The sequence below is a fragment of the Aspergillus viridinutans genome, assembly GCF_018404265.1.
Source record: "Aspergillus viridinutans IFM 47045 DNA, scaffold_3, whole genome shotgun sequence".
Taxonomy (NCBI): Eukaryota; Fungi; Ascomycota; class Eurotiomycetes; order Eurotiales; family Aspergillaceae; genus Aspergillus; species Aspergillus viridinutans.
The window spans coordinates 2,096,375-2,122,910 of record NW_025091219.1 but is presented as its reverse complement, the minus strand read 5'-3'; the positions used below and the strand labels follow the sequence as shown (position 1 = coordinate 2,122,910).

The 26,536-nt window shown below is 48.5% G+C and overlaps 9 protein-coding genes and 1 non-coding gene across 10 annotated transcripts; 5 read left to right on the top strand and 5 right to left on the bottom strand.

The window, feature by feature from the left end:
• Nucleotides 1-482: 482 nt before the first annotated feature.
• On the bottom strand, nt 483-2,515 carry Aspvir_005688 (uncharacterized protein; the record flags this gene model as incomplete). The annotated part of the gene is made up of 2 exons (XM_043268901.1): nt 483-2,321; nt 2,387-2,515. The coding sequence occupies 2 exons, from the start codon at nt 2,513-2,515 to the stop codon at nt 483-485; spliced, it is 1,968 nt and encodes a 655-aa protein (XP_043124836.1).
• A 702-nt stretch (nt 2,516-3,217) lies between these two features.
• On the bottom strand, nt 3,218-6,249 carry Aspvir_005687 (putative ABC transporter; the record flags this gene model as incomplete). The annotated part of the gene is made up of 3 exons (XM_043268900.1): nt 3,218-4,110; nt 4,160-5,823; nt 5,891-6,249. The coding sequence occupies 3 exons, from the start codon at nt 6,247-6,249 to the stop codon at nt 3,218-3,220; spliced, it is 2,916 nt and encodes a 971-aa protein (XP_043124835.1).
• A 2,269-nt stretch (nt 6,250-8,518) lies between these two features.
• cp7 (putative carboxypeptidase Y) lies at nt 8,519-10,287 on the top strand (the record flags this gene model as incomplete). Its single annotated transcript, XM_043268899.1, has 6 exons — nt 8,519-8,768; nt 8,820-8,903; nt 8,963-9,231; nt 9,291-9,645; nt 9,700-10,166; nt 10,219-10,287. The coding sequence occupies 6 exons, from the start codon at nt 8,519-8,521 to the stop codon at nt 10,285-10,287; spliced, it is 1,494 nt and encodes a 497-aa protein (XP_043124834.1).
• Nucleotides 10,288-11,460: 1,173 nt separating this feature from the next.
• optC (small oligopeptide transporter, OPT family) lies at nt 11,461-14,154 on the top strand (the record flags this gene model as incomplete). The annotated part of the gene is made up of 8 exons (XM_043268898.1): nt 11,461-11,606; nt 11,682-11,824; nt 11,878-12,669; nt 12,718-12,959; nt 13,005-13,343; nt 13,399-13,530; nt 13,583-13,768; nt 13,822-14,154. 8 exons carry the CDS (start codon nt 11,461-11,463, stop codon nt 14,152-14,154), a joined length of 2,313 nt encoding a protein of 770 aa, XP_043124833.1.
• Nucleotides 14,155-15,508: 1,354 nt separating this feature from the next.
• Nucleotides 15,509-16,110, top strand: Aspvir_005684 (putative RING finger domain protein; the record flags this gene model as incomplete). Its single annotated transcript, XM_043268897.1, has 3 exons — nt 15,509-15,615; nt 15,682-15,861; nt 15,927-16,110. The coding sequence occupies 3 exons, from the start codon at nt 15,509-15,511 to the stop codon at nt 16,108-16,110; spliced, it is 471 nt and encodes a 156-aa protein (XP_043124832.1).
• A 155-nt stretch (nt 16,111-16,265) lies between these two features.
• Nucleotides 16,266-18,597, bottom strand: Aspvir_005683 (putative C6 transcription factor; the record flags this gene model as incomplete). The annotated part of the gene is made up of 6 exons (XM_043268896.1): nt 16,266-16,625; nt 16,680-16,971; nt 17,019-17,442; nt 17,492-18,219; nt 18,424-18,543; nt 18,593-18,597. 6 exons carry the CDS (start codon nt 18,595-18,597, stop codon nt 16,266-16,268), a joined length of 1,929 nt encoding a protein of 642 aa, XP_043124831.1.
• A 315-nt stretch (nt 18,598-18,912) lies between these two features.
• Nucleotides 18,913-19,656, bottom strand: Aspvir_005682 (uncharacterized protein; the record flags this gene model as incomplete). Its single annotated transcript, XM_043268895.1, has 3 exons — nt 18,913-19,125; nt 19,176-19,463; nt 19,531-19,656. 3 exons carry the CDS (start codon nt 19,654-19,656, stop codon nt 18,913-18,915), a joined length of 627 nt encoding a protein of 208 aa, XP_043124830.1.
• Nucleotides 19,657-20,050: 394 nt separating this feature from the next.
• Aspvir_005681 (sugar porter family MFS transporter) lies at nt 20,051-21,966 on the bottom strand (the record flags this gene model as incomplete). The annotated part of the gene is made up of 7 exons (XM_043268894.1): nt 20,051-20,226; nt 20,292-20,452; nt 20,507-20,866; nt 20,937-21,257; nt 21,310-21,589; nt 21,648-21,764; nt 21,906-21,966. The coding sequence occupies 7 exons, from the start codon at nt 21,964-21,966 to the stop codon at nt 20,051-20,053; spliced, it is 1,476 nt and encodes a 491-aa protein (XP_043124829.1).
• An 848-nt stretch (nt 21,967-22,814) lies between these two features.
• Nucleotides 22,815-22,930, top strand: Aspvir_r0009. The gene has a single exon (XR_006253199.1). It is a non-coding gene; the product is annotated as a 5S ribosomal RNA (ribosomal RNA).
• An 844-nt stretch (nt 22,931-23,774) lies between these two features.
• Nucleotides 23,775-24,890, top strand: Aspvir_005680 (uncharacterized protein; the record flags this gene model as incomplete). Its single annotated transcript, XM_043268893.1, has 2 exons — nt 23,775-23,885; nt 24,273-24,890. The coding sequence occupies 2 exons, from the start codon at nt 23,775-23,777 to the stop codon at nt 24,888-24,890; spliced, it is 729 nt and encodes a 242-aa protein (XP_043124828.1).
• Nucleotides 24,891-26,536: the final 1,646 nt, after the last annotated feature.

Here is a 26,536-nt window from a genome sequence, read left to right as displayed (position 1 = left end):
ACATGAACAATTGTGCGTCTTGATTTAGTTCCATGATAATGTAACAATACAGGAGATATCAGCGGAAGAGATAGAGATGATGCACGAAGAAACCAGGAGTGAAAAAAGGACTGTAGTGGCGTAGATAGTGGCGTTGAAATCCTCGAAAGGATTCGGCGGGAGGAAAGTGTCGTTGGATCATGGAGCTCGCTAAGGTAAAGGTGGTCATATGAACAGTTCGGCCTTTCCCCAATCAAGCATAACACCCGGGTGCCCAACTGGTCTAGCCCTTCTTTAAGATCCCGACGTCACGAATTCTCGCCAGAATTTGAATTTCGAATTGTCCAACAATGGGACCTCTGTTAGGAACCTGCCAAGCGATATGCAGCAGCGTCGACCAGGACGCCCTACAATTGCCAGCGACAATGGCGATTCTAGATTTGGTGCACAAGGCGCAATATACTGTTCGCCAAAGGCGCCTTCGTCAGCGGAAAGACAATCTACTACTTGACAACAAAGACATTCGTGGAAGTTCCATTTTGGACCCTGGCCTGCAAGACTACCTTGAACGGCTCATTGCTATGAGCTTCGTCGAGATCTGACGATGGTTCTTGCGGCTCGTCAATGACCTTCATAGCAACAAAGTGCCAACCTGGCTTCGGCAGGCTGTCCATCGTCGCGAGAAGCTTGAGCGTCTGTTGAACGTTCCAGATTCCCTCTCGCGGCCCCCGATAACCTGCCAACCAATGTTTGACCCAGTTGCGCAGTCCCGGGTTCGTCGACCACCGGTAGGCTCCGACTACCGAGGGGAGCATGCCATAGCTGTGCGTGAAAGACTCGCCGAACCGCGTGGGCGGTATCCCTGCTGCAATCCGGCATATGGTGAGTGCGGTCCGCTCCGCATCAGGAGGAACTATACGTCCTGAATCTGGAAGATAACGCGTACGCGCCCGCATGCTCGTGCAGAGATACGCTGCGTAATTGACGGCTGAAGTGCAAGGGTCCCTGGCATTGGGAAAAACTAGCGCAGATACACGGAGTAAAGATGCGTGATCAGAAGAAGATATCGTCAGATAAGCTCCGCTATTGTCATCATCCACGGGAACTTCGTCAATTGGTACTTCCGTCCGCCATTTATCCAGCTTGCAAAGGAGCTCCGAACTCTTGCTAGACCAGAAACTATCCAATTCGGGCTCCTGACGTTTCTGTATCTCCAATGCTGTTACCTCTTCTACCAACCACAACATCCTGTCCCGTAGTTGCGACGATTGCTTCAAAAGCAGATCTAGCCATCGTGACAATTTCGTGGGCATAGTTTCCGGCGAGGTAACTGAGTAGTCTCTGTTGTATAAGCGCAACAAAAGTGCCATTCTCGCAAAAGACCTGATCAACAGCATTCCTGCCGGAGTTTGCATAAGCTTTTTGTATCCGGTATTAAGGCATAATGCGGCACCCTGCATGTGCGAGCGCCATGCAAGCAAGGCACCCCGCTGAAGCTCAAAATTGGCAAGCAACATGGTTGTGGCGAACAATGAAAGAATTCTATCGTGATTCCACGATCGACTCGCGCTGCTCGAGGATAACTCTGCATTCAAGCCCTGGATAGCCCTGAGACTATGATGAAAGGCGTGATGGCGTAGATTGATCGAGCCTCTCGAATATGGCTCGAAACTCGACATTGTGAGAGCTGCTAGGGCCATGGCGGCGTTATAGACGTGGTGGGACATGGCTTGTGATTTGAGAATCTCTGATATAGGCAAGACTTTTGAAAGTCCCGATAGATGACCGTTGGCAGAGTATTCATAATACGTGTAATCCTCCGGAAACTCAAACGCTCCAAGAAGGGAGAGAGATGAATTGAACAGGATACGGCGCGGCGAGAGCGCGTTTATTGCCGACATTGGCGAGTATGGCGTCAAGTAGCCGTCGTGCATCACCATCACTGAATCTGGGGCTGTATGGAGAACATCGGGCCATTCAGGCGTTAAATGCCCTTGGTCAGATTTAATCTCAGAGTATATTTCAGGATCAGAGTCGGTCGGAGTGTCTGAATCTCGTCGAGGAGTTGCTTTCGTATCTTCCTGCTTGGGTTCCACTGGAGAACATGATTCTGAGTTCTCGGACGACGGGGGAGAAGGTGGTCCCCTTACGCCGATCGATTTCCGGCTGCTGGAATTCGGCAATGTGCCTGTTGGCTCGTCATACTCCTCATCCTTAGAGCTCGACGACCGCCCTTTCTTCCCTACTGGCCTGCCTGTCACTCTTGCAACGACGAGCTTTGTCTGGTCCTTGAAAGTAATCCTCTGAGCATATCCTTCGCACGGAAGGTTGATACGTCTGCACTGATATGGCCGTTAGCATTGGAAGTGGACAGGCAGGAAGCCAACAACCCGAATGAGATTCGCACATTGTTACACCCTGGTTTCGTCTCATCGCACTTGAGTCTTCTGCGTCTGCAAGTCAGGCAGCCGGTTCGACCACGCGAGACGACATTGCGCTTTCTAACAGGTTTATCTTGCGAAGCAGCAAGGGGCATCGCAGCAACAAGGAAAGGAACTGGGTAGTATGGAGCAGATCGCCTTTGAACTGGGGAGGACAATACTATTCAGAACTGAAGTGCTGCGGACAGAGAGTGCTCTGTTTCTGTGACATGAAAACGGGATGTAACAAGCTGATGCTTATACAAGATCACGCTCATCTCCCTTGGGACGTCGAAACCGTTTGAGCTATGTCAAGCTATGCCAACTACAACCCTAGTCGAGTCTATCGGAAGGACGCCAAACAGCTTAGGCGCAAGGGATCGACGGACTAGCGAACGATCCACGCTGCAGTCACCAGATAGGCCCGCAGATGCCACGCTAGGCAGGCTGGGATGAACACCGAAGGAAGGAATGTGACAAGTCCAATCTCAGCGAGTTTGTGTCGCCTTTTTCTTTGTTCTACCCCCGTAAACATAAGCGAGGCAAACGCAGTGATCGTTTGCTCCTCAATTTAGACTTTCTGTTCCAGCACTCAAGAATTTTGGTGGCTTGAACATCTGTATTTAGGAGTCGAGGCCCCCAAATGTTTGTGCTTACTGTGGTACGTCGGAGGTAAGCACCGCACCATGCAAAATTCTTGTCCTACATTCTGACTGGCTTACCTTCTTTTCTTTTTTTCCTTTGCTTTTGGAGGAGAGGCATAGCCTGCAGATTCTCCAAGGGGCTCATGTCTTGGATATGCCAACGCAAATAATACCTTATGATTGGCGACAGTCGCTGAGATTGCCACTAATCACAGCATCCGTGCCACACTGCTGCAGATACAATGCTTTGAAAAGACTTTCCCCTCCTTCAAGAAGGTGACAAGGATTTCCCGCCTCCAGCACTTGGCCATCGCCCATTACGAGGACTTGGTCGAAATCGATAATGCTGTGTAACCTGTGCGTGATGGCCATGACCGTACATTCGCTGAAGCGGTCCCGAAGGACAGCCATGATACGGCCTTCGCTCGCTTTGTCCAGACTAGCGGTCCCCTCATCAATGATGAGAATTTTGTGTTTGCTCACCATAGCTCGTGCGAGGGTAATGAGCTGTCTCTCGCCTTGTGAGAAATTTCTCCCATTCTGTTCGACCGTGTCATCCAGCCTCCATTTCCTTGTACCCGCCACGTCATCCAGGATGGATTGCAGATATCCCTCGTCATACTCTCTGTTGAAGTCCAGATTGAAACGTACTGTTCCATCAACCAGTGTGGGATCCTGAGGGATAAAACTTATGCTCTGCCGTAGCTTTTCAACTGGAACCGATTCAATGTCAACGCCATCAATGGATATGGATCCACGCGTCCTAGTCGTCAGCCGTAGCAGACTCAGTGCCAAGGAAGTCTTTCCGCTTCCTGTGCGACCGACAATAGCTGTTCGTTGGCCGGGATTCGCTCTATAGTTGACATCCTTGAGAACTTCATCTCCATCCAATGCATAGCTGGCTCCGAAGTTCTCAATGGATATCAATCCCTGTGTCGGCCAATGTTCTACTGCACAGGCGTCAAGCTTAGAGGAAGAAACCTCTTGTGGGAGTTCCTGGATATAGTTCTCGATACGGCAGTAACTGGCCATTTCCACTTCCAGAAGACTCGAGAGATAAACCAGATCTTGATAGTTAGCGATACAACCACTAACAGTCAGACAGAGAGAACCTACAAAGTAGAGCCGTGCAGAGGCCGGTTGTGAGGGTCAAACTAAGACCAACAACAGGTGCACTTGAATGCGGCCGCAAGATGGCTAATGTTGCCGCCGAGCATGATATCAAAGCGACGAAAATATCCATCCGTACTGCCAGCCACCTTTGAAGGTCACTGACGGCATTCCATGCCTGGACATGGTGCTCAACTGCCGCATTGAAGCGCTTCTGTAGCATCCCCTGGGCACGAAATGCGTGTATTGTCCTAAGGCCCCACGCAGTTTCCGCAATACTGTGATGCAGCGGCGTGAGACTAGCGGCGTATATATGCTTCACGGCGGTTGCTGCAAAACGGTAACGGTAGCCCACGTAGATTGCAAACCCAGACAGCATGACAGAGGGCAGAAAGAAGAGTGGTATAAGCGATGTTACGGCGAGAATTCGGAGGCCAATTGATAGATATGTGTCCAAAACTGGACGAAAAGTCCTGAACAGTGTGTCGTCCAAACTTGCGACGTCGGACGAGAAACGATTGATTACCTGTCCCACTGGGGTATTCCAGATCCAAGTGTAAGTGGTGCTGAAAATTGCGGAAATCATTTCCATATGTTTGTCACGACTAGATCGCCAAGCACCCGAGTATAGCAACAACAGCGAGACTGCCAGGATCGCTATTTGCGCTGAACCGAGTCCTGCTCTTGTAGTCAGCATTTGCCGCCCGATGTGATCAGAAGGGGACGTCATACCTGTATAAATTCCTAGGTAAAAACCATCCATACCTTCCTTTTCGTTTCTCACTGATATAGCACTCCAAATCGAGAGCCATGCTGGGAGCCCGATCTCCAAGGCTTGAGCTCCTGCGGCAGAAATCACTGCTAAAGTGACGAATGGCCGACTGCCGAATGACCGAAGGTATTTGAAGCCTGGAAGGGTTATTACCTGGAAATGGATAATGCTGCTAAACTTACCATATCTCAAACTGCTCACTCGCAAAAAATCAGGACATTCGTTTGATGCCTCCGCAGAGATCGGGCCCGTGTCGTCGCTGCACTCGGTACTTGCAAAAGTTGCAGATATTGTTTCAGAGGCTTCTGGCTGATCATGAAACAAACAATCGACATAGTCCGTGTCGGGCACGCTTTGCTTGTTTTTGGTGCTGAGATTCTTCTTAACTTGAGCGATTCTGCCATTCTCCATGTGGATGACTAGATCAGCCATCTGGAGTATTTTCTGACTATTCGTAACCATTATCATTGTGCGATTCCGTTGCTCCGATCTGAAGATGCATTTCGTCACCACCCAATCAAAGGTGCTCGGATCTAACCCCGAGAGGATATCATCCAATATGACAACATTTGCGTTCGTATACATTGCTCGGGCAAGGGACACCCGCTGACGTTGACCTCCAGAGAGACTGCGGCCACCTTCACCTACCTCTTTGAGGTCACCGTCCTTGAAAGCTGCAAGATCTTTCTCCAGCGCGCAATCTCTAATGACCCGCTCGTAGCGCTTTTGATCATATGCAGTCCCGAATACAATGTTGTCCTTGATACTGCCTCGGAAAAGCCAAGGCTCTTGAGATGCGTAGGCAATCGGCTCGAATTGTGCTTTGCCGAGCCCTGTGCTGCCTTGGTTTCCAAATCTACCAAGCAGCAATGAGTGTAGCAATAAAGTTTTTCCTGACCTAGATTGCAGATGTAAGTAAGTCTTTCGAAAAACAATAAAGAAAAGGGAGATAGTGATGGCTGTACCCAGTATCACCCGTAATCCCATTGAGTCCGCCCTTGGAAAACTCGACGTCAAGGCTGGCTTGAGTGTGATTGAACTCCCCGAGGACCTGCACTGTAGAACATGAGGGAACCCGACGGTCTATTCTCTGAGCCTGCATCGTAAGCTGGGTTTTGTCTGTGACCACCGGGGAAGTCTTTCGGTCCATAAAGTCACTTAATCGTTGCAAGCTCACCATCGCTTGCGCGTACTGCCCAGCACCAAGTACACTCAAGGTAAGCATACTCTTAATAATATTGAATACAGCGACAAGCGTAAAGACGATATCCGGTGCTAAAGGTTTATTCCCTGCGAAGATGAAAAGGCATAGACTGAGGATCATTGCCAGAAAGGAGCATGAAGAGGAAAGGCTTTCTGAGAGAATGATGACACGCATCTTCAGCCAGATAGCATCTAACTCTTGCTTCCTCTCATCGAGAATCCTCCTTATAAAAGACTGTGCGTTTCCAAGTATCTTGATCATTAATAGAGCCCGTATACTTTCACTTGTTCGTGTTATCCGCCTATCGGTTGCCCGCACGATGGCTGACTGAGCTTTGGTTTGTTCCGATATTATGAATCGGGAGAGAGGATATCTAGTGACAAGAAGAAATAGCAGGCTGGGGACATAGTACCATCCCATAACCCTGTATAATAGGATGGAGGCCGTGATGAATTCAACGGGGACCATGAATGCCGTCATTGCGGTGTATCGAAGTGTACCCAACCTGTCAATATCGACTGATATAATGCTCTGTAATTGCCCAACATTAATATCTGCATCTGCCTCAAGCATCGTCATTTTCTGATATACAGCGGCCACGATAAGAGACTTCCAGTCTCCTATTGTGTGGGTAGCAAAATACTCGAAAGTCTGCATGCATAGACCACGAATGATCGGCGACACCGCAAATAGTGTGATGCAGAACCAGGGTTGAAGTTTGGCTTCAGATGGGCTTTGAAGGAAAAGAAGAAGCTGATGTAGCCCGATCGTCCCTAGAAGCTCGAAGAAGCCACACAGGCCTGCAAATAGTGCCATCGTAGCTAGCCTCATTCGAAACAACTTCCAGAGAATGAACTTGAAAGGCAAAGATTCCGGGCAACAATTCGCATAGGCTTGTTGCCAAGTCTCTACCGAAGCCTCGTTTCTCTGAGGATAGAGATCTTCCTTGTTGATGGAGCCGTTTTGTTCGTAGCCGAGTGTCACCAAGGGACTGACCCAAGTATAAAGCCACCATCTGGAGAGAAGCGAACATGTATATTGAGGGTGATATGCACCCTTAATCGAAGTGTTCAAGTTTGAAGAGAGAATAGGAACAAGAACCGAACATGTAGAGCTCGCCACTAGCTGGACTATATCCAACGAGGACAGTCTGGGACCTGACGGGACTTGAAGCCATATCATTGGGTATAACCGCTGGGGCACATCTACTGTGAGATAGATGGATAGACTGAGAGATGTTGCGGCTTTTAGGAAAAGGAATTGACAAGGCGTTGGCGCCAGGTAGAGAGCTCGAAATAGTGATATGATTACCTGAGAAGTTAGTGAAGTCCTTATTCATTTATATCATTGGCAGAGTTTACCCAGAGCGAGGCTGTAATAATCCTTGACTTCTTATCAGACGTCTCCTCAGCCCACAGAGAGGCAAAGGAAGAGATTGCACATGTCAGGGCAGAAAGAAACCCTAATATCCCCCAGAGTATCTGTGCTGGACTCAATGGCATTGGACTTGCCAGCGTTCGTCGACATAAAAGATGTATAATGTTGGCAATGTAAATGAGCGTGCACCGCCCAGCTAGAACTAGCATGCTAAGCTCACCTGAAAGGGAGAGAATCGCCATAATGATCAGTATATGGATATGTTGTGAGGAAATTGTATGAAGAGCAGGACTAAATGTGCTTTCACTCTTATACCCAAGGGCGAGACATTGAGAACTGCATGCAACAAAGAAGCAGAGTTCTTGAGGAAGTGCCTATTCCCTCTTGGACTAAAGAGATTTATAAATCAATAGACACACGCGGTCACTCACAGATGATTCCCCTTGATCTTTACCTTCTGGCTCCACACCAGACTTGACCGGCCACATAGCACAACCAAGAGCAGGGTACGCAGATAGGTAGACCCAATCTTGCTATACAAATTGCCCAATTGAGTAAGTTCAGAGTCAGCCATGCCTGAGCACCCAACAGGCAGATCCCAACAAGCAGGAGGCGCCCAGGTGGGCAAAAAGACACGGGGCCAGATTAAGCTTTTCTGCCATAGGGCCCAATGGATTGGTGCAAAATTTCCACATTGATTCCCATCGTATGACAACGCCAACAACACGTCGATCATCCATTGAGAGGGCTTTAGTCTCAGAGATGTGGGAGGCGAGAAAAGAGAGCACGTCTCGATTCTCGACGAGGTGGCCGTTCTCAGTTACCCGATTGGGAATGTCCACCGCTAGCGCCAACACCGAATTGAACATGGCACAAACACAACCCAGCAAGACACACATCCTGACATATGATCTTGAGCTCGCTAATTCTTTAATTTGAGCAATATGCCTGTTCTTCGGGTGGTTTTCTGGCTGTTCTTCTTCTCTTCGACCGGGCCTCCCGAAAAGTCACCATGAGACGCTGGCTCGCAGAGTGGCCATTTGCTGGTTTATTCGCACTTGCAAAGGGAGCAGTAGCAGTCACAGAGGGCTCTCAAGCTCTACTCTCCTGCGATTATGAAGATGGGTCGTTTACGACGTTCAGAAGCCCTGCATTTCCTTCGCATTCGATCCGGATCAAAGAGCAGAATGACGAAGTCTGCGACGCAGGGTCGAAGCAGTACACTGGATGGCTTGAATTTCACGGAAAACATATATTTTTTTGTGAGTTCTTAGACGAGTAGACACATACTCTTGCTGACCATGCGATGGAAGGGTATTTTGACAGCCTGGACGATCCCCTGACTGATCCGCTCACATTGTGGTTGACGGGAGGACCTGGCGTAAGCAGCTTGGTTGGTGGGGATTCCCCATTGCTTGTAAAGGGAATCGATTCAGTGTGACTAACTAGGGATCAGGTTTAATGCTGGAATTAGGTCCTTGTCGTATCAAGACCGGAGGCAACCACACAGAGAGAAACCCTTATTCTTGGACAAGAAACTCATCGATGATATTTGTCGACCAGCCGGTAGGAACAGGGCTTTCGTATGTGGATTCTCACATGGATATCCCAACGACTTCCGAAATGGCTGCAGAAGATATGTATATCTTTCTGCAAATCTTCATGACGGAAGTCTTCCCTGAACGCCGACAAACTCCCTTCCACATAGCAGGGGAGAGTTATGCTGTATGTTCCTTTTTTTCATTAAAATTAGTTGGCCATTTAACTCTAACAGTATCTTGAAGGGGCATTATATTCCTACCTTGTCACGAGAGATACTTCGGCAGAACCAGGTCCCTGAAACGCCTGAGATTCCACTTCGATCGATCCTGATCGGGAACGGCTATGTTTCGCCCCTCGACACACTATACGGATATTACGAGACGCTTTGCACGACGAAGCCAGGCGTTGTCGAGCCTGTTTTCAACCAGACCCGCTGCCAAATTATTTCAGAGAACCTGCCTAGATGTATCAGCATTTATGAGGTGTGCTATCGATATCCAGACGAGGTTCTATGCAAAGCTGCGAATGCAGTTTGTGGCGTCATAAAGGAGCTGTACCACAACGAGTCACATGTAGGGGGACGTGATCCTTTTGATAGTAAGGCTTGGACTTCGATGCTTCTCAAACGAACAATGTGCTGATACTTGTCAGTCACTCGAATCTGTGAAGTGGACCACCTGTGCTACTCGCAAACTCTCGAGATTCAGAAATACATCAATAAGCCTAGCACTTGGGCTGCTCTTGGTGTTCCGGAAGCTGTCCTGAAATTCTCCATTGAATCCAAGGAAGTTGCTTCCGCGTTCGAGGCTACCACTGATCTGTACAGCAATGTCATGAATGATATCAAGTACACATTGGAACATGGAGTAGACGTGTTGATATACAATGGGAACTTGGACCTTGCGTGCAACACCGCAGGTAACTTAAGGTGGGCGGATGCTCTACGTTGGAATGGACAGGCACCATTTACTTCAGAAGATCTGAAACCTTGGTACTCGAGCGTAGGTGGTAGCAAAGTCAAGGCTGGGAGTTTCAAGGAAGTCTTTGCCTCTGTCCCCAACGGGGTCTTTGGCAAACAGCGCTTCGCGTTTGTCACGGTAGATAAAGCTGGACACATGGTGAGTGCAAATTGTGATAGCAACTGAGTTTACGGAGGCTAACGCAATGCAGGTTCCATTAGATCAGCCTGAAGTGGCACTTGATCTTTATCAAAAGTGGTTGTTCCAAAAGACTTTCTGATCAGAAGCCTTCAACTGGCTGCCTCGACACTTTTCGGTTGATACAAGAGGAATTCGCATGTTGCCAGCATTATCTACCAAATTTGGACTCGAGCTCAATTACTTGACCTCAGTAATCCCAGTCTCAAGCCATGATACTCGATTAATCAGTCCACTCTCAGAGTCTTCATCGAAGTCCATAAGTCTTTCGTGTGTGCTCAATGAAAGAAGCCTCACTTATAAAGGGCATGAATACACTGAACTCGACTGTTAAAGGAGGCCATTCTGGTGAATAATTCAGAATTCCATCTTCAAATTGATACTCAATTGGCGGGTTGGTAGATCACCAAAGGATGATGCTTTTGAAAGTGACTGGTCCACTGACTGCGTGGAACTATTGGAATGTGATCAGCAAGTAAGGGGCGCACTCTGTAGTCTGATGTGGCTTGCAGATCGCCCAAAAAGAAGAGATGCGCGAGGATCGTCATGGCATTTATTCATGCAGTAGAATGGGTAATGAATTACCAATGTAAGCAATGAGATCTGGAATTCACTACGATTTGCTTGGCAGAAATCACCGGGCAAACAATGATCGCTGATCCTACTGCTCCTACCCGAGCCCATCGGATACCAGCAGAGCATAAAGATTACAACTTACAAGGGATACTGTCGTTCAATAAGCACAGATGATCGAAGCAATCGACAACTCTAATCCAAGCCGTGGCGATTGCCCTCCTAAAGGGTATTGAATGCGGTTAAGTTCATACTCAAGTTCCTTGCTTCCATGAAACTGATCACACCAGAAGAATGTCATCCATGAAACCTAAGCTGAATATCTACTCTCCGCAATCAACTGATGCTAATCAAGAAAATCTTGTGCGTCAGATCTTCCTTGCTTGAACAAAGTCTGGCCAACCAGCTCTTTTGTGGGGTTACTCAGGCATCGGGTGAAGGCCTGGCCTCAGTCGTTCATCGCTTTTGCCGTCAGCTCATGGCTGGATATTCTCCTCAAGTTAGTGAAGGTTCCCTTGATCCTCTCCAATTTATCATGTCCTCCCCTAAGCCATCAAACCTAGTCGACTTCTCATGCGATGACCCCTCCGCTTGAAGAACTGTTTTGTCGTCTCGACAGTTCTTGATTGAAACCGACATTGCGAACACCGTCAGCGACTGAACATCTTACCCAGCTTCGACTATGGAGTCTAAGAAGGAGTCAGTGGATATTAGCATCTGTCAGACATCGAAAGAACCAACAAATGATGAAAGAGCCGAAGCAGCCGAGCCACAGATCTACACGCAGGAGACGCAGCTTGAGATAGGCGATGATGCTGATAATGATTTGTATGCCCTGTCTTTTCCTTTATTGAGATATTAACTACCTTACGAGTCATTTGCAAGCAGTACTGATCTGAGAAGTGTGTCTCCAGAGGTACGAGCGAGTGTTCCTTCAGACGATGAGGACATCCCAGTCAATACCTTCCGCGCCTGGTTCCTGGGGATAGTTGGAACTGTGATCCTTACGGCGTTGAACCAGTTCTTTCAACTTCATTCTCCACCACGTGAGTGTCTTGGTTCAAACTATTAGTAGCACGAGGACTAATTTAGACTGTAGTATTCCTTTCCGCGTACCTAGCCATCCTAGTGACATTCCCCTGCGGAAGGTTGATGGAAGCCGTTTTGCCAGAAAGAAAATGGAAAATGCTGGGCTGGACATTCACACTCAACCCAGGACACTTCAATCAAAAGGAGCACTGTATCGTGGCCATAATGGCGTCCTTGGTTACTGCCTTCGATAACGGGTCTCTCGCAACGGATGTCTATGTCGCCTTTGAGAAGTTCCTTCACATTCCTATTTCCCTCGGATACAGGTTTATGTTTCTTCTCACGACGCAGGCTTTGAGCTTTGGCATCGCAGGATTGTTTCACAAATTCCTCGTTGAGCCAGCAGCCTGCGTCTGGCCGGGGGTGCTCCCGACTTGCTCCATGCTGTATACTATGCACCAGCGGAACAAACAGAACGAGGTAGCTAATGGATGGAAAATCAGTCGCATGAAGCTCTTTGCTGGGGTCATCCTATGTGGAGCACTGTATCAGTTTCTTCCGGGGTTCTTATTCTCAGGCCTCACAACATTTGCCTGGATAACTTGGATTGTTCCCAACAATGTCACTATCAACCAGGTCTTTGGAGCCGTTTCAGGAATGGATCTTCTCCCCATGACCTTGGACTGGAATCAGATCACTGGCTACCTCGGATCCCCTCTCCTCGTGCCTACATGGGCGTTGACGAACGTGTTTTGTGGAAGCATCTTTTTCCTTTGGGTCGTGTCTCCGGCATTACACTGGAGCAATGTTTGGCAGGGAATGTACATGCCGTTTTCTTCATCGAAGACCTTCGATAATACAGGCGAGTTATTTTTGATACGTCTCTTATAGGGGTTCTAACACATTCAAGGCAAACCATACAACACCAGTCGAGTGATGAATCCAGATTACTCGCTAAATCAAACTGCCTACCACGAATATTCTCCAGTGTTTCTATCAACAACGTCTGTTCTTTCGTATGGATTGGGATTTGCTGCTGTGGCTTCAATCATAGTCCATACCGCGCTCTACCACCGTCGTGAGATTTGGTATGGTCTTCTTGCCACCATTGGAAAGGTGTCTGGTGAAGAGAAACCAGACATTCACGCGCGGGTAAGCACCACGACCCCAACGGGAGCGAGTCACTGACAGAAGCAGTTGATGAAGAAGTACAAGCAAGTTCCGACGTGGTGGTATGGCTGCACCTTTCTTGCCATATTCAGCATCAGCATCGCTTTTCTCTATGTCTATGATACGGGCCTCCCCTGGTACGGTCTGATCCTGGCGATAGCGCTTCACGTAGTACTCCTGTTGCCAACCGGCATCATGGTGGCCTACTGTAATATCAAGCTTTCGACTGCTGTGATATCGGCACTCGTAGCCGGATACATCTGGCCAGGCAAGATGATGAACAACGTGGTCTTCAAGATCTTTACTTTTGTTTCATCTGCTCAAGGGCTCGGATATATCTCGGTCATGAAGCTTGCCCACTACATGGTGAGCCTTTTTGCTTTCAAGCAAGGGAGAACAAGGTGTCTTCTAACGGATCCAGAAAATCCCTCCTCGCGTCACTTTCGCCGCACAGTGCACCGGCATCATCGTTTCGTGGCTGACACAGACTGCAGTCAATGTCTGGGCGATGGGCAACATCGAAGACATCTGCACCCCCGAAGCAAGTAACAACGTAAGTTTGGAAGAATCCTCAAGTCTGGAATTGTTAAACTGAGCCAAGGCAGTTCCTCTGCCCGCTTGCTGCGGGCTACGCCACAAATGCCACCTTCTGGGGCCTCATCGGCCCGAAAAGACACTTCTCAGAGGGCTCGATGTACCGATCTATGTTGTGGTTCTTCCTCATCGGAGCCATATCCCCAATCGTACTGTACCTTCTGGACAGACGCTTCCCCAGAGCAATGCTGAAAAAGGTACCTGCACCGCATACAATATTGTTTGAGATGCTGACTGACCATCAACCTAGATCCACCTACCCGCAATCTTCGCATCCACCGCATCGATACCACCAGCCACGGCGGCAAACTACATGGCCTGGGGCATTGTGGGGCTCTACTTCAACGGCCATCTGAAGCGCAGGTACCGAGCATGGTGGATGAAGTACAATTATATCCTGTCAGCTGGACTCGATGCGGCGCTGGCAGTCGGCAACTTTCTTATCTTCTTCTGCTTGGCGTACCCCGGTGTTCAGCTCAAGTGGTTCGGGAACGAAATCACCGCGCGAACCGCCGATGGGATGGGCGTGCCGTTGCGAACGGTGGAGCACGGACAAACCTTTGGGCCGCGTACTTGGAATTGAGGCTGGTGAAGAGTTGTCAGATAATGCTGATTATAGCACTTTTGCAGAAATCTTCATCTAGTAATCTACCCGCTCAGTACTTTTGCTGTCTGTCTGCAGTCTGCTGCCAAAATAGATGATGTCAGCACGTGCGGAGGTGGAGAGCCTACATCCCCACTTCACCTGGGGTAATTATCATCTGGATACAGAGCTGGAGTATCTAACCAATAAATAAATGCGACATTGTGCAGATTATGGAACACGTCATGCTCAAGTTAGATATGATTAAATGCGCGATTCTCTGATTATTGCTAGATAAGAGGCAGAGGACAAAGAAACTAAGTCTCTCCACCCCAGGACGACAGTGGTATGACATGGCATGATCTCTAGTTACACTGTACTTGCATGCAGTGGCCGCAAACCATGCGACCGGAATAGAAGAAACCTGAGCAACAACTAGCAGCATTAATACCTAACTATCAGCAGCCAGCGATTCTCGTAACTGCCAACGTGGATAGTGAGATTGAAAAATGGGTAATGTCACCGTTCACAAGACCCCATACGGGCCCAACCCAGATCCCCTTGTCCAACTGCCAAGGAAGCTAAATCCAAAGCTGGACTCAAGAGTCTCAGACTAGTCAACACCTGAATTTCCCAGGCCCAGTCAGCTCGCCCTTCCGCCCGCGGCATGTCTACCAGGATTTGTTGTCGGAGCCGGGGCTGAATGGCTGTGCTCTGGGCCCCAGTTGGAATGTGAAGGTACATACAGTACTTACGGAGTACGCAGTACTCTGTACCGCGACGCCTTGGAATTTAGTTCCACAACGTAAGGTCGTGGATCATACCAAGAATACAGGTAGAAATAGAATAGGTAGACGAGTTAGGCGGCCAGCAACAAAGAAACATACTTGTGCTGTTTCATCTCACCTTGCAGATTTAGATTTGCGATCGCCGTAGATAATTGTAGATAGATACTCTGTCGAGAAAGGATCGGATGGCTCGTGTGTGGTAATCCTGCAAATCACTGGAAATGGTCTGATTAAGGTGCACGCCAACTTTAAAGGCTGGAGCGAACCCCGCCATGAGTGAGGCGACGGGCGGCAAACCAGAAGACAAGACGCGATTGTCGAGTGGATGATAAAGAGCTTGTTCTGGCGCAGGTGCGGTATGATTAAATGCTTCCCCCCCTCGCTCTGATTTCATTTTCATTCCGTATCTTCTGTCCTCGTCCCGATCCGCGGTCGGTCGCATTCTCAATCCATCCATCGTCACTAGCTAGTAGCTACTGTCTGTACACCCGTTTCTACGGTACACAAGCGGCCAATCCGTTGTTCCCAGCCAAAAGCGCAGGCCATCGACGAGTCTGGAACGGACCATGGGGCTGTCGTCAAGCGACGGAGAAATGAACAGTAAAAATCATCACATGGTCATCGTGCTCGGTATAGGATTGGGAGTCGTCTCATTGATCATCATGTGTCTGCTGTGAGTCTTTTCCCATTACTATCTACCAGGCTCTGCGCTATACAAGCAAGGTAGCTAATTTAACAGATTGACCATCTTCATCAACCGCCGCGAGCGAACGCCCACCAAGAAGAAAAACAGAAAAGACCACGGCGATAAGTTGCGCAGATTGGACGCCGTCTCGCCGATCCGAACGCTGGAAGAATGGTGGTCCAAATCGAAAGGTCCTCTTTTGCCCTCCGAAGGGGCGGATGGGCAGTTTATCTGGTACGTGGGCTTTCCAGCTGAAGCGATCACGAAGCTCATCCCCGGCTAACACTCATCTTCATCAGCGTCGTCTGTCTTGAATCCGTCCTACGCTCCCAGGAAATCCGAGAACTCAAATGTCTGCACGTCTTTCACAGGGAATGTCTGGATAAGTGGTACCTGCAGGACCACTTCAACTGTCCGCTCTGTCATCGCGCATATTTTGTTCAGGAGCCGCGGCCCAGTCACGACTTTGTATGGATGGTATGACGGTGTCGCGTGTTTTGACGGTCGGCCATCGTGGATTTCTGCTTTTTGTTGCAGCACCCAACCCGCGCTGGACGCCGTAATGCTTACCAAAGACTTACGACTTTGTCTTATGATGTTATGACCAATGCAATACCTCACAAATGAACCAACACCGATCAGACGGGAAACCCATCTCTCGATGGTAGATACTCGAAATTGAAATCCCAGGTGTTGGGATTATACCAGTCCAAGACGTTGTACAGGCCCGAGGTCGCATCGTTGAAGACTTCGGCTTGCACAGGCTGTGGGTCGAGAATCTGATCGAGGATATGCGACAGTTTCTTCTCAACCTCCTTGCATGTCTGGTAATTCCCATGGCCGGGGCGCGCTACCCAGGACAGGCATGAGAGAAAGACGCTTAGGTTCCGTATGAGTTCGGCCCGCGGTAAACCGATGGCATGGGGTCCGACTTCCCGGCTCTGTCGGAGGAGCTCGAGTGTCAAGACGCTGGCGCTGGGGAGACCGTAATAGAGAATCTGTACAGTGTCAGTCTTTTGAAGCCACGAACAAACCGCGCAGAGTGTTCATACGATCCATGAGTAATGCCGGGTCATGTCCATCAGTGAATCTCTCTCCGCGTTGATTCTGATGATGTTTGACAGTACCTGTCTGGATGTTTCGAAAAGTGCCGCTTGACCGGTGTTGGTGCGTTTGACAAGCGTTCTCTGAACCAGAAAGACGGTGTACAGGTAGTCGAGATAGGTATGAAGTAACGCAAATGACGAACAATAAATATCATTCTCCTCCACGTCCGCACGAATATCGTAGCGCAGATAGGTAGGAGCTGTGTCCCATGTATTCCGTGCTTTCTCAACCAGGCGACTACGGAATGTTCAGCAGTGGTAGAGCGTTTGGCTTCGGGGTCTTACTTTGATTTCTCCACGAGATCATCCTGATCACCAGTGCCGAGCGCTAGTTCAAGCGCCTCTTCCCGGAAGATGGCGAGCAGGAATCGAAGGCGAATTAGTGTAACGGGGTGGGCGGTCCCATAAACATGCCATCCCGCCTTGTCCAGATCCGATATTGCTTGCGTCAGAGTGCTCCCGCCCGCAAGTAGTATTTCATGACTGATATCCATCGGGGGAGTCAACGTGCAGTATCGGTAATTGATGAGGGGCGGCCGGCCCACGAATGTAGCAAGCGACTTGTCCGCATAGAATGCCGAAGCAAAGCAGACTCTTCTCCATTGACGTAGGAACCACGGGCAGTCGTCGGTCTGAGTGCTCTCTTGATGAAGACCGGCAGCGTAGATCGTGGCCGACAAATCACCCAGTCGACGCCAAGCTTGATAACCTACATAACAATCAACAAAACATCAACTGTTCGCGGTGGGTAGCCATACTGGAGTCTCCGTATTGCTGTGTCCTTAACATAACGTCGTTGTACTGGTAGAAGCCCAGGAGTTCATTCACCGACGATGCCTGATCGCAGAAACCGAGGCAGATGCCACTTGCCTCAACGATCTGAGCGCGTAGTCGATCTTTGGCCTCGCTATCAGGCGCTGCTTGTGTGAAATTAGGATCGCTGTCAGGCGTGGACATCAACGCTATTCCGGCAATCGCAAAGATATTCCCCAGGGCTTCCCATCGGGAGTTCCTCCCAGTAAATGAAGATAAGTACTGCTCCACGGTCATCGAACCATGAACAGTCAGCGGGCGAGAAGTATTTTGAAAAATCTGATTGACCAAATCTTGAAACTGAGATTCGAAGTCATTTGCGTCTAAACTGTCAAATATCCTTCGGATGGACTCAACGATCGAATAAATGACGATCTTCGGCACGATGGTAATCACTGTCCGAGCATGGTACTTGCGAATCATGATATCGCAGACCGGAAGATCGTAGAGCAATTTGAGCACCTCCGAGCCCATTTGCAATCGATCCGAATCAACAGAGCGAGTGGACACTGCAGCCGCCGAACTGTTGTCTACTTCAAATGGGATGTCACTGCGATGCTCGGCAAGAACAGCTGAATAGCTGGTCGACCCAAGGTATCCAGGAAGGGCCGACGGCGGCTCCAGAGTCGTACGGAACCGACTATGTTCACGATTTGAGCCAGGACTTGAGGCACTACGAACAGTCAGTCTCTACCATGAATGCGCATCATCATCAGCCGGGATCACGAAAGGGTTCTGACTTTGAACTGGGCTGGCTCGTCAATCTCCTTGATGATTCGATGGGGCTGGCTCGACTGGCATCTGTTCGCTTTGTCATTGGGGCAGGATGATAGAAGCATCGGCTAGTGATGTTCTTTGCCGTACAGCGGCCACACACCGGTCTCCCATGATCACAGCGCAATTTCGCTTTGCGACAGGGTTCGCAGGACTGGAGCGTTCCATTGCGACGGACTGCCGGCGACCGGGTTTGTCCTGTGATTTCGACCATCCTCGGCAGCTTGAAAGTATCTTCCGCGAAAAAGGTCTGGTGTCCATGAGATCATCACAACATTTTCAAGTTTAAGGCTAAGTTCGAGAGTTGATTGAAGATGCATCTGAAAGGATTATGGTGAGAGTGAAACATGGTCATATCGGCAAAAGTGGGCCTTTGGCCGTCTAGCTCAACGCGGTTAGCGTGTTCGAATATAGATCTCTATCAACAAATCCTACTACCTTACGCACTCAAGACGAACTCTTTCCGAGAACAATACCAGTGAGGCCTAATATACTAGATTTACCAACGGAGAATCTACTACGAGATTGCTCCTATGTCGACAATTTGCCTTGATATGTGATCTCACCGGGCACAAGTTGACACAACCGGACCTCAATTTCTTCGCTCCACCAACAACGCCTCCCCGTAGTGGCTGATATTGTACCCGTTTTCTTCCAGATAAGCCTTGAACCGAGCATCTTCGGTCTCCAGCTCACGGGACATGTCCGGGATTAGGAACCACGAACAAAGGCCTCCTAGCACAGCGAACCCAGAACCAATCAAAAACACCGCCTGCTGACCTTTGAAGGTGAAATCGAAAGAGTTCTGGATCGGAGTGAATACTTCTGCCCAATGGCAGCGCCAGCTTTGCCGACAGCTGCTGCCAATTCCATGAAGTGGTCTCGAAGCGGGGTTGGAAAAGACTCTGAGGCGCAGAGGAACGTCGATACGCCAGGACCCATCTCTTGGAAGGCGTTGAAAATGCCATACATCACAACGAATAAGGGGAACACAGACTGGATAGGGCGGAGTGCTACTCCCAATATGAATCCCCAAATGGCGCAGAGCATGAATCCGAGGGTCATGTTTTGTTTACGTCCGATCCGATCGATCAGCAGCCCACCCACTATGCAACCTGGAAGGTAAAAGCAATTGACCACCGTCTGCAGCACAGGCATAGAACGTTAATCCAGGTCGTGGTCAAGTATAACTGGCAGTGGATGCACTTACCCCGAAACCAATGTTCTGAACTGTGGTGTTATCGGGCCCGAGTTGAGAGATGATTGTGGATGAAAAGTTTAGGGGGGCCGAGCTGGCAGCGTTTGAGGCGGATCCGCTGCGCGAGGAGATGGTCATGTTGAGGCTTTGGGATGATGGGGCTAAGGTTCCGGGGATTGAGGATTCGACGCCGCGCGCGGGGGAGTATCTGAGGATGATTGTGGGGCATCTGGAGAGGGTGGCTGGAGCTGACTAGCTGTACATGTAGATGGATGATTTGTGAAGCGATCACCGAACATGGCCATTGATTAGGGATGTCTTGGTGGTAATGTGGCTTCCTGTAGACTAGGTAGTCTTGGATCGTCACCTACTCCGCTGGTCGAGTATATGACTACGGAGGAAAGATGGAGAATTCTCATGATTATGCATGTCGTTGCTCAAGGCATAAGGCTTGTGGTAATGTATGCTTTGATCGTTCATACAAAAGGGTATAGACGGCATGACGCGTTCATCTAATACGTCCAACGCAACCTCAAACACGGTGCTCCACGTTTGTTGCAGAGATACCAGCTTCCTCGGTCTTCTCGGCTACATTCTCGGGCAGAGTGCCCAGGGCGCGGCCGCCGAAGAGCAAATCAATCTCTTCCAGAGACTTCTGATTGGTTTCCTTGAAGAAGAAGTAGATTACCGGCAGCGTAATGCAAATGTCTAGACAAGATACAGTTAGTCCGTTCCAAGAAGATAACACCTTTGTTTGGAAAGAGCAAACTTACTCCATGCTACAAAGACAAAGTAGAACTTCCATCCAAGCTTGCCCAGAGCAATGGGAGAGACCTGGGCCCAGAGAGTAGCCACAGCCCAGTTACCGATACCCGTCGCAAAGGCGTTTCCTTTACCACGAATCTGCATAGGCATGACCTCGGACATGTAGACCCTTGATTGCAAAATCAGCTAGCGTCGTCGAAAGTAGTGTGACGAGAATACTTACCAACTGCAAGGGCCAAAGGACAGGGAAAAGATAATGGTCACGCAGAAGAGGAATGCAACACCACCGATACTGTAGCCATGGCGGCTACCATCCTCATTCTGCGAGTTCAATGCTGCTTCACAGATCAAGGCAATGGAAATTCCGATAGCACCAAACATCATGGGCTTGCGCCGTCCTACTCTGTCCAGAATGAAGACGATGAAGAACAAGTTCGTGAGAGGACCAACACAGTTGTAAATACCGGCAACTAGCGTGGCTCTGTTCCCTGTGATACCGAGCGCTTCATACATAATTGTTTGATAGTAGCCGATCACGTTGACACCGGTAAATTGAGTGAAGACCTGCACGGCGACACCATGCCTATATGATATAGTTAGCACGGCGGTAATATCAGGAGGGTGGCCGGCTGGCGGCCGTGGGGAGGGCGTACATTAACCTCGTCCGCCATTGAGGGACTTGAAACATGATGAGCCAGCCAGGCGCCGTAACAGCCTTCTCGGCATCAATAGTCGCTTTGATTTCGGTGTATTCGTTCTGAATCCAGTCGTCATTGGTACCGTCGTAGTGCAATCTTTTCAAAATCCTCATCGCCTCGTCGTACTTCTCGGTCTCAACCAAGTATCGAGGGGACTCTGGCATGAAAAGCATGCCAACAGCGAGAAGCAGAGCAGGGACGGCCTGAAATGACACGGGGAATCGCCATTGGAACGAACTCGTGTCTTTTGCGTGAAGTGATCCGTAACCCACCCATCTAGCGGATGTCAGCAACCCCTCGACATCACAACGGGAAGACCGTCACGTACGTGCTGACGATGAAACCAACACCAATCATCTGCTGCGCCAGCCCAACAATCAAACCACGAGAGCGAGGATGGGCACACTCGGCCTGGTAGACGGGAACGGACATGGACATGAGACCGACAGCCCATCCTGCCATGATACGGCCGACGAGAATCATGGCCAGGTTCATTGCCGCACCCTGAAGAATAGCACCGATCAGACAGATAAGAGCACCCATCTGGATGGTGAATTTACGCCCGAACCGATCCATCGTCAGACCTCCCTGAAGGGCTCCAATGGCGGCTATCGCAGTCATTCGTCAGTGAGTGAGCAGAACTGCAGCAGGAAAGGGAAGACCTACCGCCCCCATTGAATGTACTGTTAATGGCACCGATAATGGCGGAGGTCTTGGTGGTGTTGAAGAAGGCGAGGAAATTAGGACTCGCGATAACATCGGTCATCACACCAGCATCGTATCCTTTTAATAAGCGAATTAGCCATAAATTCGGATAGGGGATATAAAAATGGGTGTTTTTGCAACTGAGAAGGAGACAAAAGGCGTCTCAAATCCCACAATTCACAAAAAAAGGGGGTTGAAAAGTATCATTGCTGGACGTACCAAAGAGAAACGATCCAGTAGCTGCGAAAGCAGCCAGACTGATGGTGAAAAGGCGGCCCATTTTGCTACACTCGAAGACAGCAATACTAAGGACCAGCAAGAAGCGGAGTGCATCTGGGGAGCAAAACCGGCTGGGGAGCAAGCCATCTATCTCTATATGAAATCTAGGTTCAGCCATTCGCGACGAGCCATCGAATAGTGAAAAGGCTCGTGTCGCTGGCACCAACGAAAGAAGCGAGCCATGCCAACTTGAGAGCACAGCGAAGGGCAAGCGGGGAGAGAACCTCCAGATCCAGGGATTGCGGGTTAAAGCTCCAAGCTAAGACTCTCAGCAACCGACAATTCAGCCGGACAGTCCACTCGAGGCATTCGCTTGCTGCTCTGACACTCCTGCGGCAAAGAAGAATGATGTGGTGTGATTGGTGCAATAAATAAAAGTGAGACTAACAAGTGACATTTATCCTCCTGTGTTCCTATTGATCGAACAACCCTGCCCAAGCCAGGTATATCAAGGGGATTTCTCCGTCCAGACTATCGTCGACCCAGCCAAGCAACCACCTGTTTTCAAGGCTGCCATGTGCCATTGTCACGTTACACTCGACGCCGGTGGAGTTAGTTTCTACTTGGAATGGCGGATCCGTACTTCCTGGCTACGGAGAAAGGTGACTAGTATACTAAATAAATAATCCTAATAACTATTTCTAGCTAGCAGTGAATACTTATTGTGGTTTTCACTTTGCTTAAATTTCTAGTGGTAATCTTGTGCTTAATAAATTATTTCTTTCACCTCCTCCCTTGCACAAATGATAGAGCCTTTATAGTTTAATACTGTTCTTCAAGTCTGTTAATAAACTCAGAAAATATAGTATTAAGGCATGAAGTATGATTTGATCTTAATAAAGCCACAGCACATATGACCATAAGAGTGTGGAAAACAGCTTCCCATCCACTCAGCCGTACTTAACCACACGCCGGCCAGTTAGTAGTTGGGTGGGTGACCACCAGCGTCCCAGCTGTTGTATGTTGGATCACCTCTTTTTTTGGATTTGTTAGGATTAGCGCCCGTGCCGCCTTATCTTCAGGCTGGCACCCGGAATATGTGGGATAGACGGCATCGTGGTCGCTGCTTTGCAGGAGATTAAAGGGCACTAGTGGTCGAGGAAGCGCCCATCGCGGACTACACCCTTTGGTTGGTTGGGAGACTCAAGGTCAAGGCACTTGAGGAAGGGAAGGAATGAACAATGACAGGCTGGGAGGGATAACGCTACTGCTGTCGGATCAGGCACACAAACTTCAAAATGGGAAACAGGTGCACAGCAACACTAAATAGAAGCAGTTCTGAACACTTATTGCAATACTAGAAGCTGCATAGGCTGATTTATCAGTTCCCTCTGCAGTCTGTCCAGTTTCCATTCAGGCCTAAACAATAAACATTTTTATGGCGTCATCAGATATCTTAGACTATTATTACCATATTTAGAAAGACCAACAATAGTGGTAGTGTTGAAATTTAATATAAAATAAATATATGTGAGTTTTTTATAGCAATGACTCACACAAGCTTTTACAGTATAAATGAGCATTTCAACTTTCCTCGAAAACTTTATACCCTCAGAATATTTTATTCATTCTGTGAACAATTTCACCTAGGAAATATTAAGGCTAATCTCTGAATGAAACTATTCACTTGAAAAAAGATTCATTAATAAAAATTCAGTGTTGAAAAAAACCAGTGCTAAAACAGTTTATTCTTAAAAAGCTTCAGCCACTGTACTACATGCAGATACTGTAGGTGTATTGCATGTTTGGCGTACGCCATATTTTCAGCTGCATGGCGCTGATTATGTAATGACGGCTCTGGCATAAGCCATGTTTGGCGTACCTCCTAAGGATGATGAAGAGACGCTTTTCGATCTGGTTTTCAACCAAGACATTGACAGACCCTCCACGCTGGAGGGAGTTCTGGCTCCAAATTTTATTGTACGGAGTGATGATGGCTAGAGTCTTACAGTCTGTAGTGAAGCCCTGAACCCTTCAATACTTCCAGCTGTGAGAGCATTCATGCTCAGCTTTATGAAAGTTATCAATACATCTAAGGATGTGCTTCAGTTTTTCCCTAACAGACTTTCAGCGGGAGTGCTTGATTACTGGGCTAGGATTAGGCAATACCGCTCTACATGTGCGGATGGAACACTGGCCAATACTATGATTGAACAAGAGCCGTGGATTGAAGCAACCAGAATGTCCACAGCCCTTAGGATACTCTCGACCGCACAGGTAGAGGCTCAAATCTTGGCTGATTCCATCGAAGCACTCATTCATTCTCTTGGACAGTAAATTCAGGAACTAGCTGACAATGGGTGGCAGCATATCACGCCATCGCTTAGCTCACTGGACTTAAAGTCAGCTAGCAGTCACGCGCTGGTGTCCACCCACTTTCTCCAGCTCACCCAACGAGCTACGAACACGGCTGATGCTTCACTCCTACAAAACTATGATCGCGTCCTGGCAATGATACGACGGATACGAGCAACAGTAGATTCGAATGTAGATGTGCACGTCAGCCGATCTGGCGGGGACGGTGTATCCGCTTCATCCAATGGTGCTTCAATCCGCGGTCTAGGACCCCATCTATTTAGGCTACGCAGCGATGTTAGGCTGCCAAAGGGCGAGGAATCCCCCAACCCTCAATGCACTGTGAAGATATGTGGTGGATCAGAGCTGGAGTTAACTGCGACTGGCACTGTCACCTCCGAGGTCGATGCCCGCTGGCCCGTCTACTTATGCCAGCTGCAAGGTACCGACAAGGACACTCTGTTGGAAATGGGTTTTTGGCATGTTGCTTGGCTGATCATCAGTTCGGGTACCATAACAGAGGAACAACTCCAACGATCGCAGCATTGGGATGTTATCGGAGGCAAAGTTGAGTCTCCTGCGAGCCTTGTGCCTGGAGAGAAATATGCGGGTTGCTGGGCCAAGCGCTAGGCACGGATATTCTGTCGTCGATCATGGGCACGTCGTAATAACATGGATCCGTATGACTACTGGTATGCCTTAGTACACGATCTTCTCTGATTGGCTATAACTGTAAGAAAAAGTCAATATTCCCAGTGTTGAAGTTGCGAAGTTGTGTGGGATTTTAGGAATTGACAATAATTACTGGTTTCCAGACAAAAACCTTTGCTTTTGGTATTTTAATATTAAAGTAATTCTCCAACTAGAATTTCAATGTATCTGCCAGGGTCCTAGGTACAATAACGCAGGCGATTGTGGGAGGGTGCTTCAGGTTGGCGTTGTGTATTTCCAGACAAGATAATGATGCTTCTATCGGTCTTGATATCCTAAGCCGTGTCGGGAATCTCTATGCGCGGTCACTAACTGGATTGGAAATAGCGCCCAGGAATAATCCAGCCCCAGATTTTGTGGACTGTTTATAGTCTGTTACACTGCGAGGAGAAGCTAACTATAAGGTGAATCAATTCTACATAGTACTCCTACTACTACTACTACTACTACTACTACTACTACTACTACTACTACTACTACTACTACTACTACTACTACTACTACAAACCAACCCAAGACCCACATTTATATCTTCTACATAGTATTGCGGCATTTAATGATCCATGCACATTTGAGCCTATATCCAATCCTTCACAGCTACAGACCAATTGCATGTCAGACTTTGAGTCACGTACTCAGGCAGTTGCGGCACAAATTTGTCAAATGACGAATCCCTAACTAGTGCTTACTCTAAACCTTTAAATTCAACTTTGGGAAACCTTATTTCTACCTTGTTTCTTGGGAAAGCAAGGATCAGACTGGATCTATCTGATCACCACTGTTTCATTAGTTAGTTAGAATGTTAGATATATAATAGCGGGCTCCACTTTATTAATGAACTGATATGAGGGCACCTGGGTACCCATTAATTGGGATATTCATAGTTGTTAAGGATGTGGAGTCTTTGAAGAGTGCAAGGGTAGGGGGTAAGCCAGCAGCCGCCCTGTACATACCTTGTTAACTTTAAGGGATTCTAGTCTTCTTTTATATTTTGACCTAGACTAAGAATGAATGTAAGGTCTAACTAACTATGTAAATGGTGATAATAATCACTAGATATCGTTGCACGTCCAATAGACTTCCCCAAAGTCATATACGTGCTGGTCGATATCACATCCTCCCCTGCCTGGATCGAACTTCGTCCGCGGAGTTCTTAGTCAGCCATCATTGCGGGAAATTTGTCGGCACCCGACGAAGCAACCACGTGGATACGACCGTCAATGGCGGTCAGCAGACGACGGCTTCGGAGCCTGCCATGGTTCAGATCGATCCTTTGTGAGGGGTTTCGAACCTTCCCAGGATTCGAGCGTCATGCATTCGCTCGATCCGGACATGCTACCAGATGGGATATTCGTAGTCGTTAAGGATGTGGAGTCTTCAAAGAGTGCAAGGGTAGGGGGTAAGCCAGCAGCCACCCTGTATGTACCTCATTGACTTTGAGGGATTCCAGTCTTCTTTTACATTTTGACCTAGACTAAGAATGAATGTAAGGTCTAACTAACTACATAAATGGCGATAATAATCACTAGATATCATTGCACGTCTGATAGACTTCCCCGAAGTCA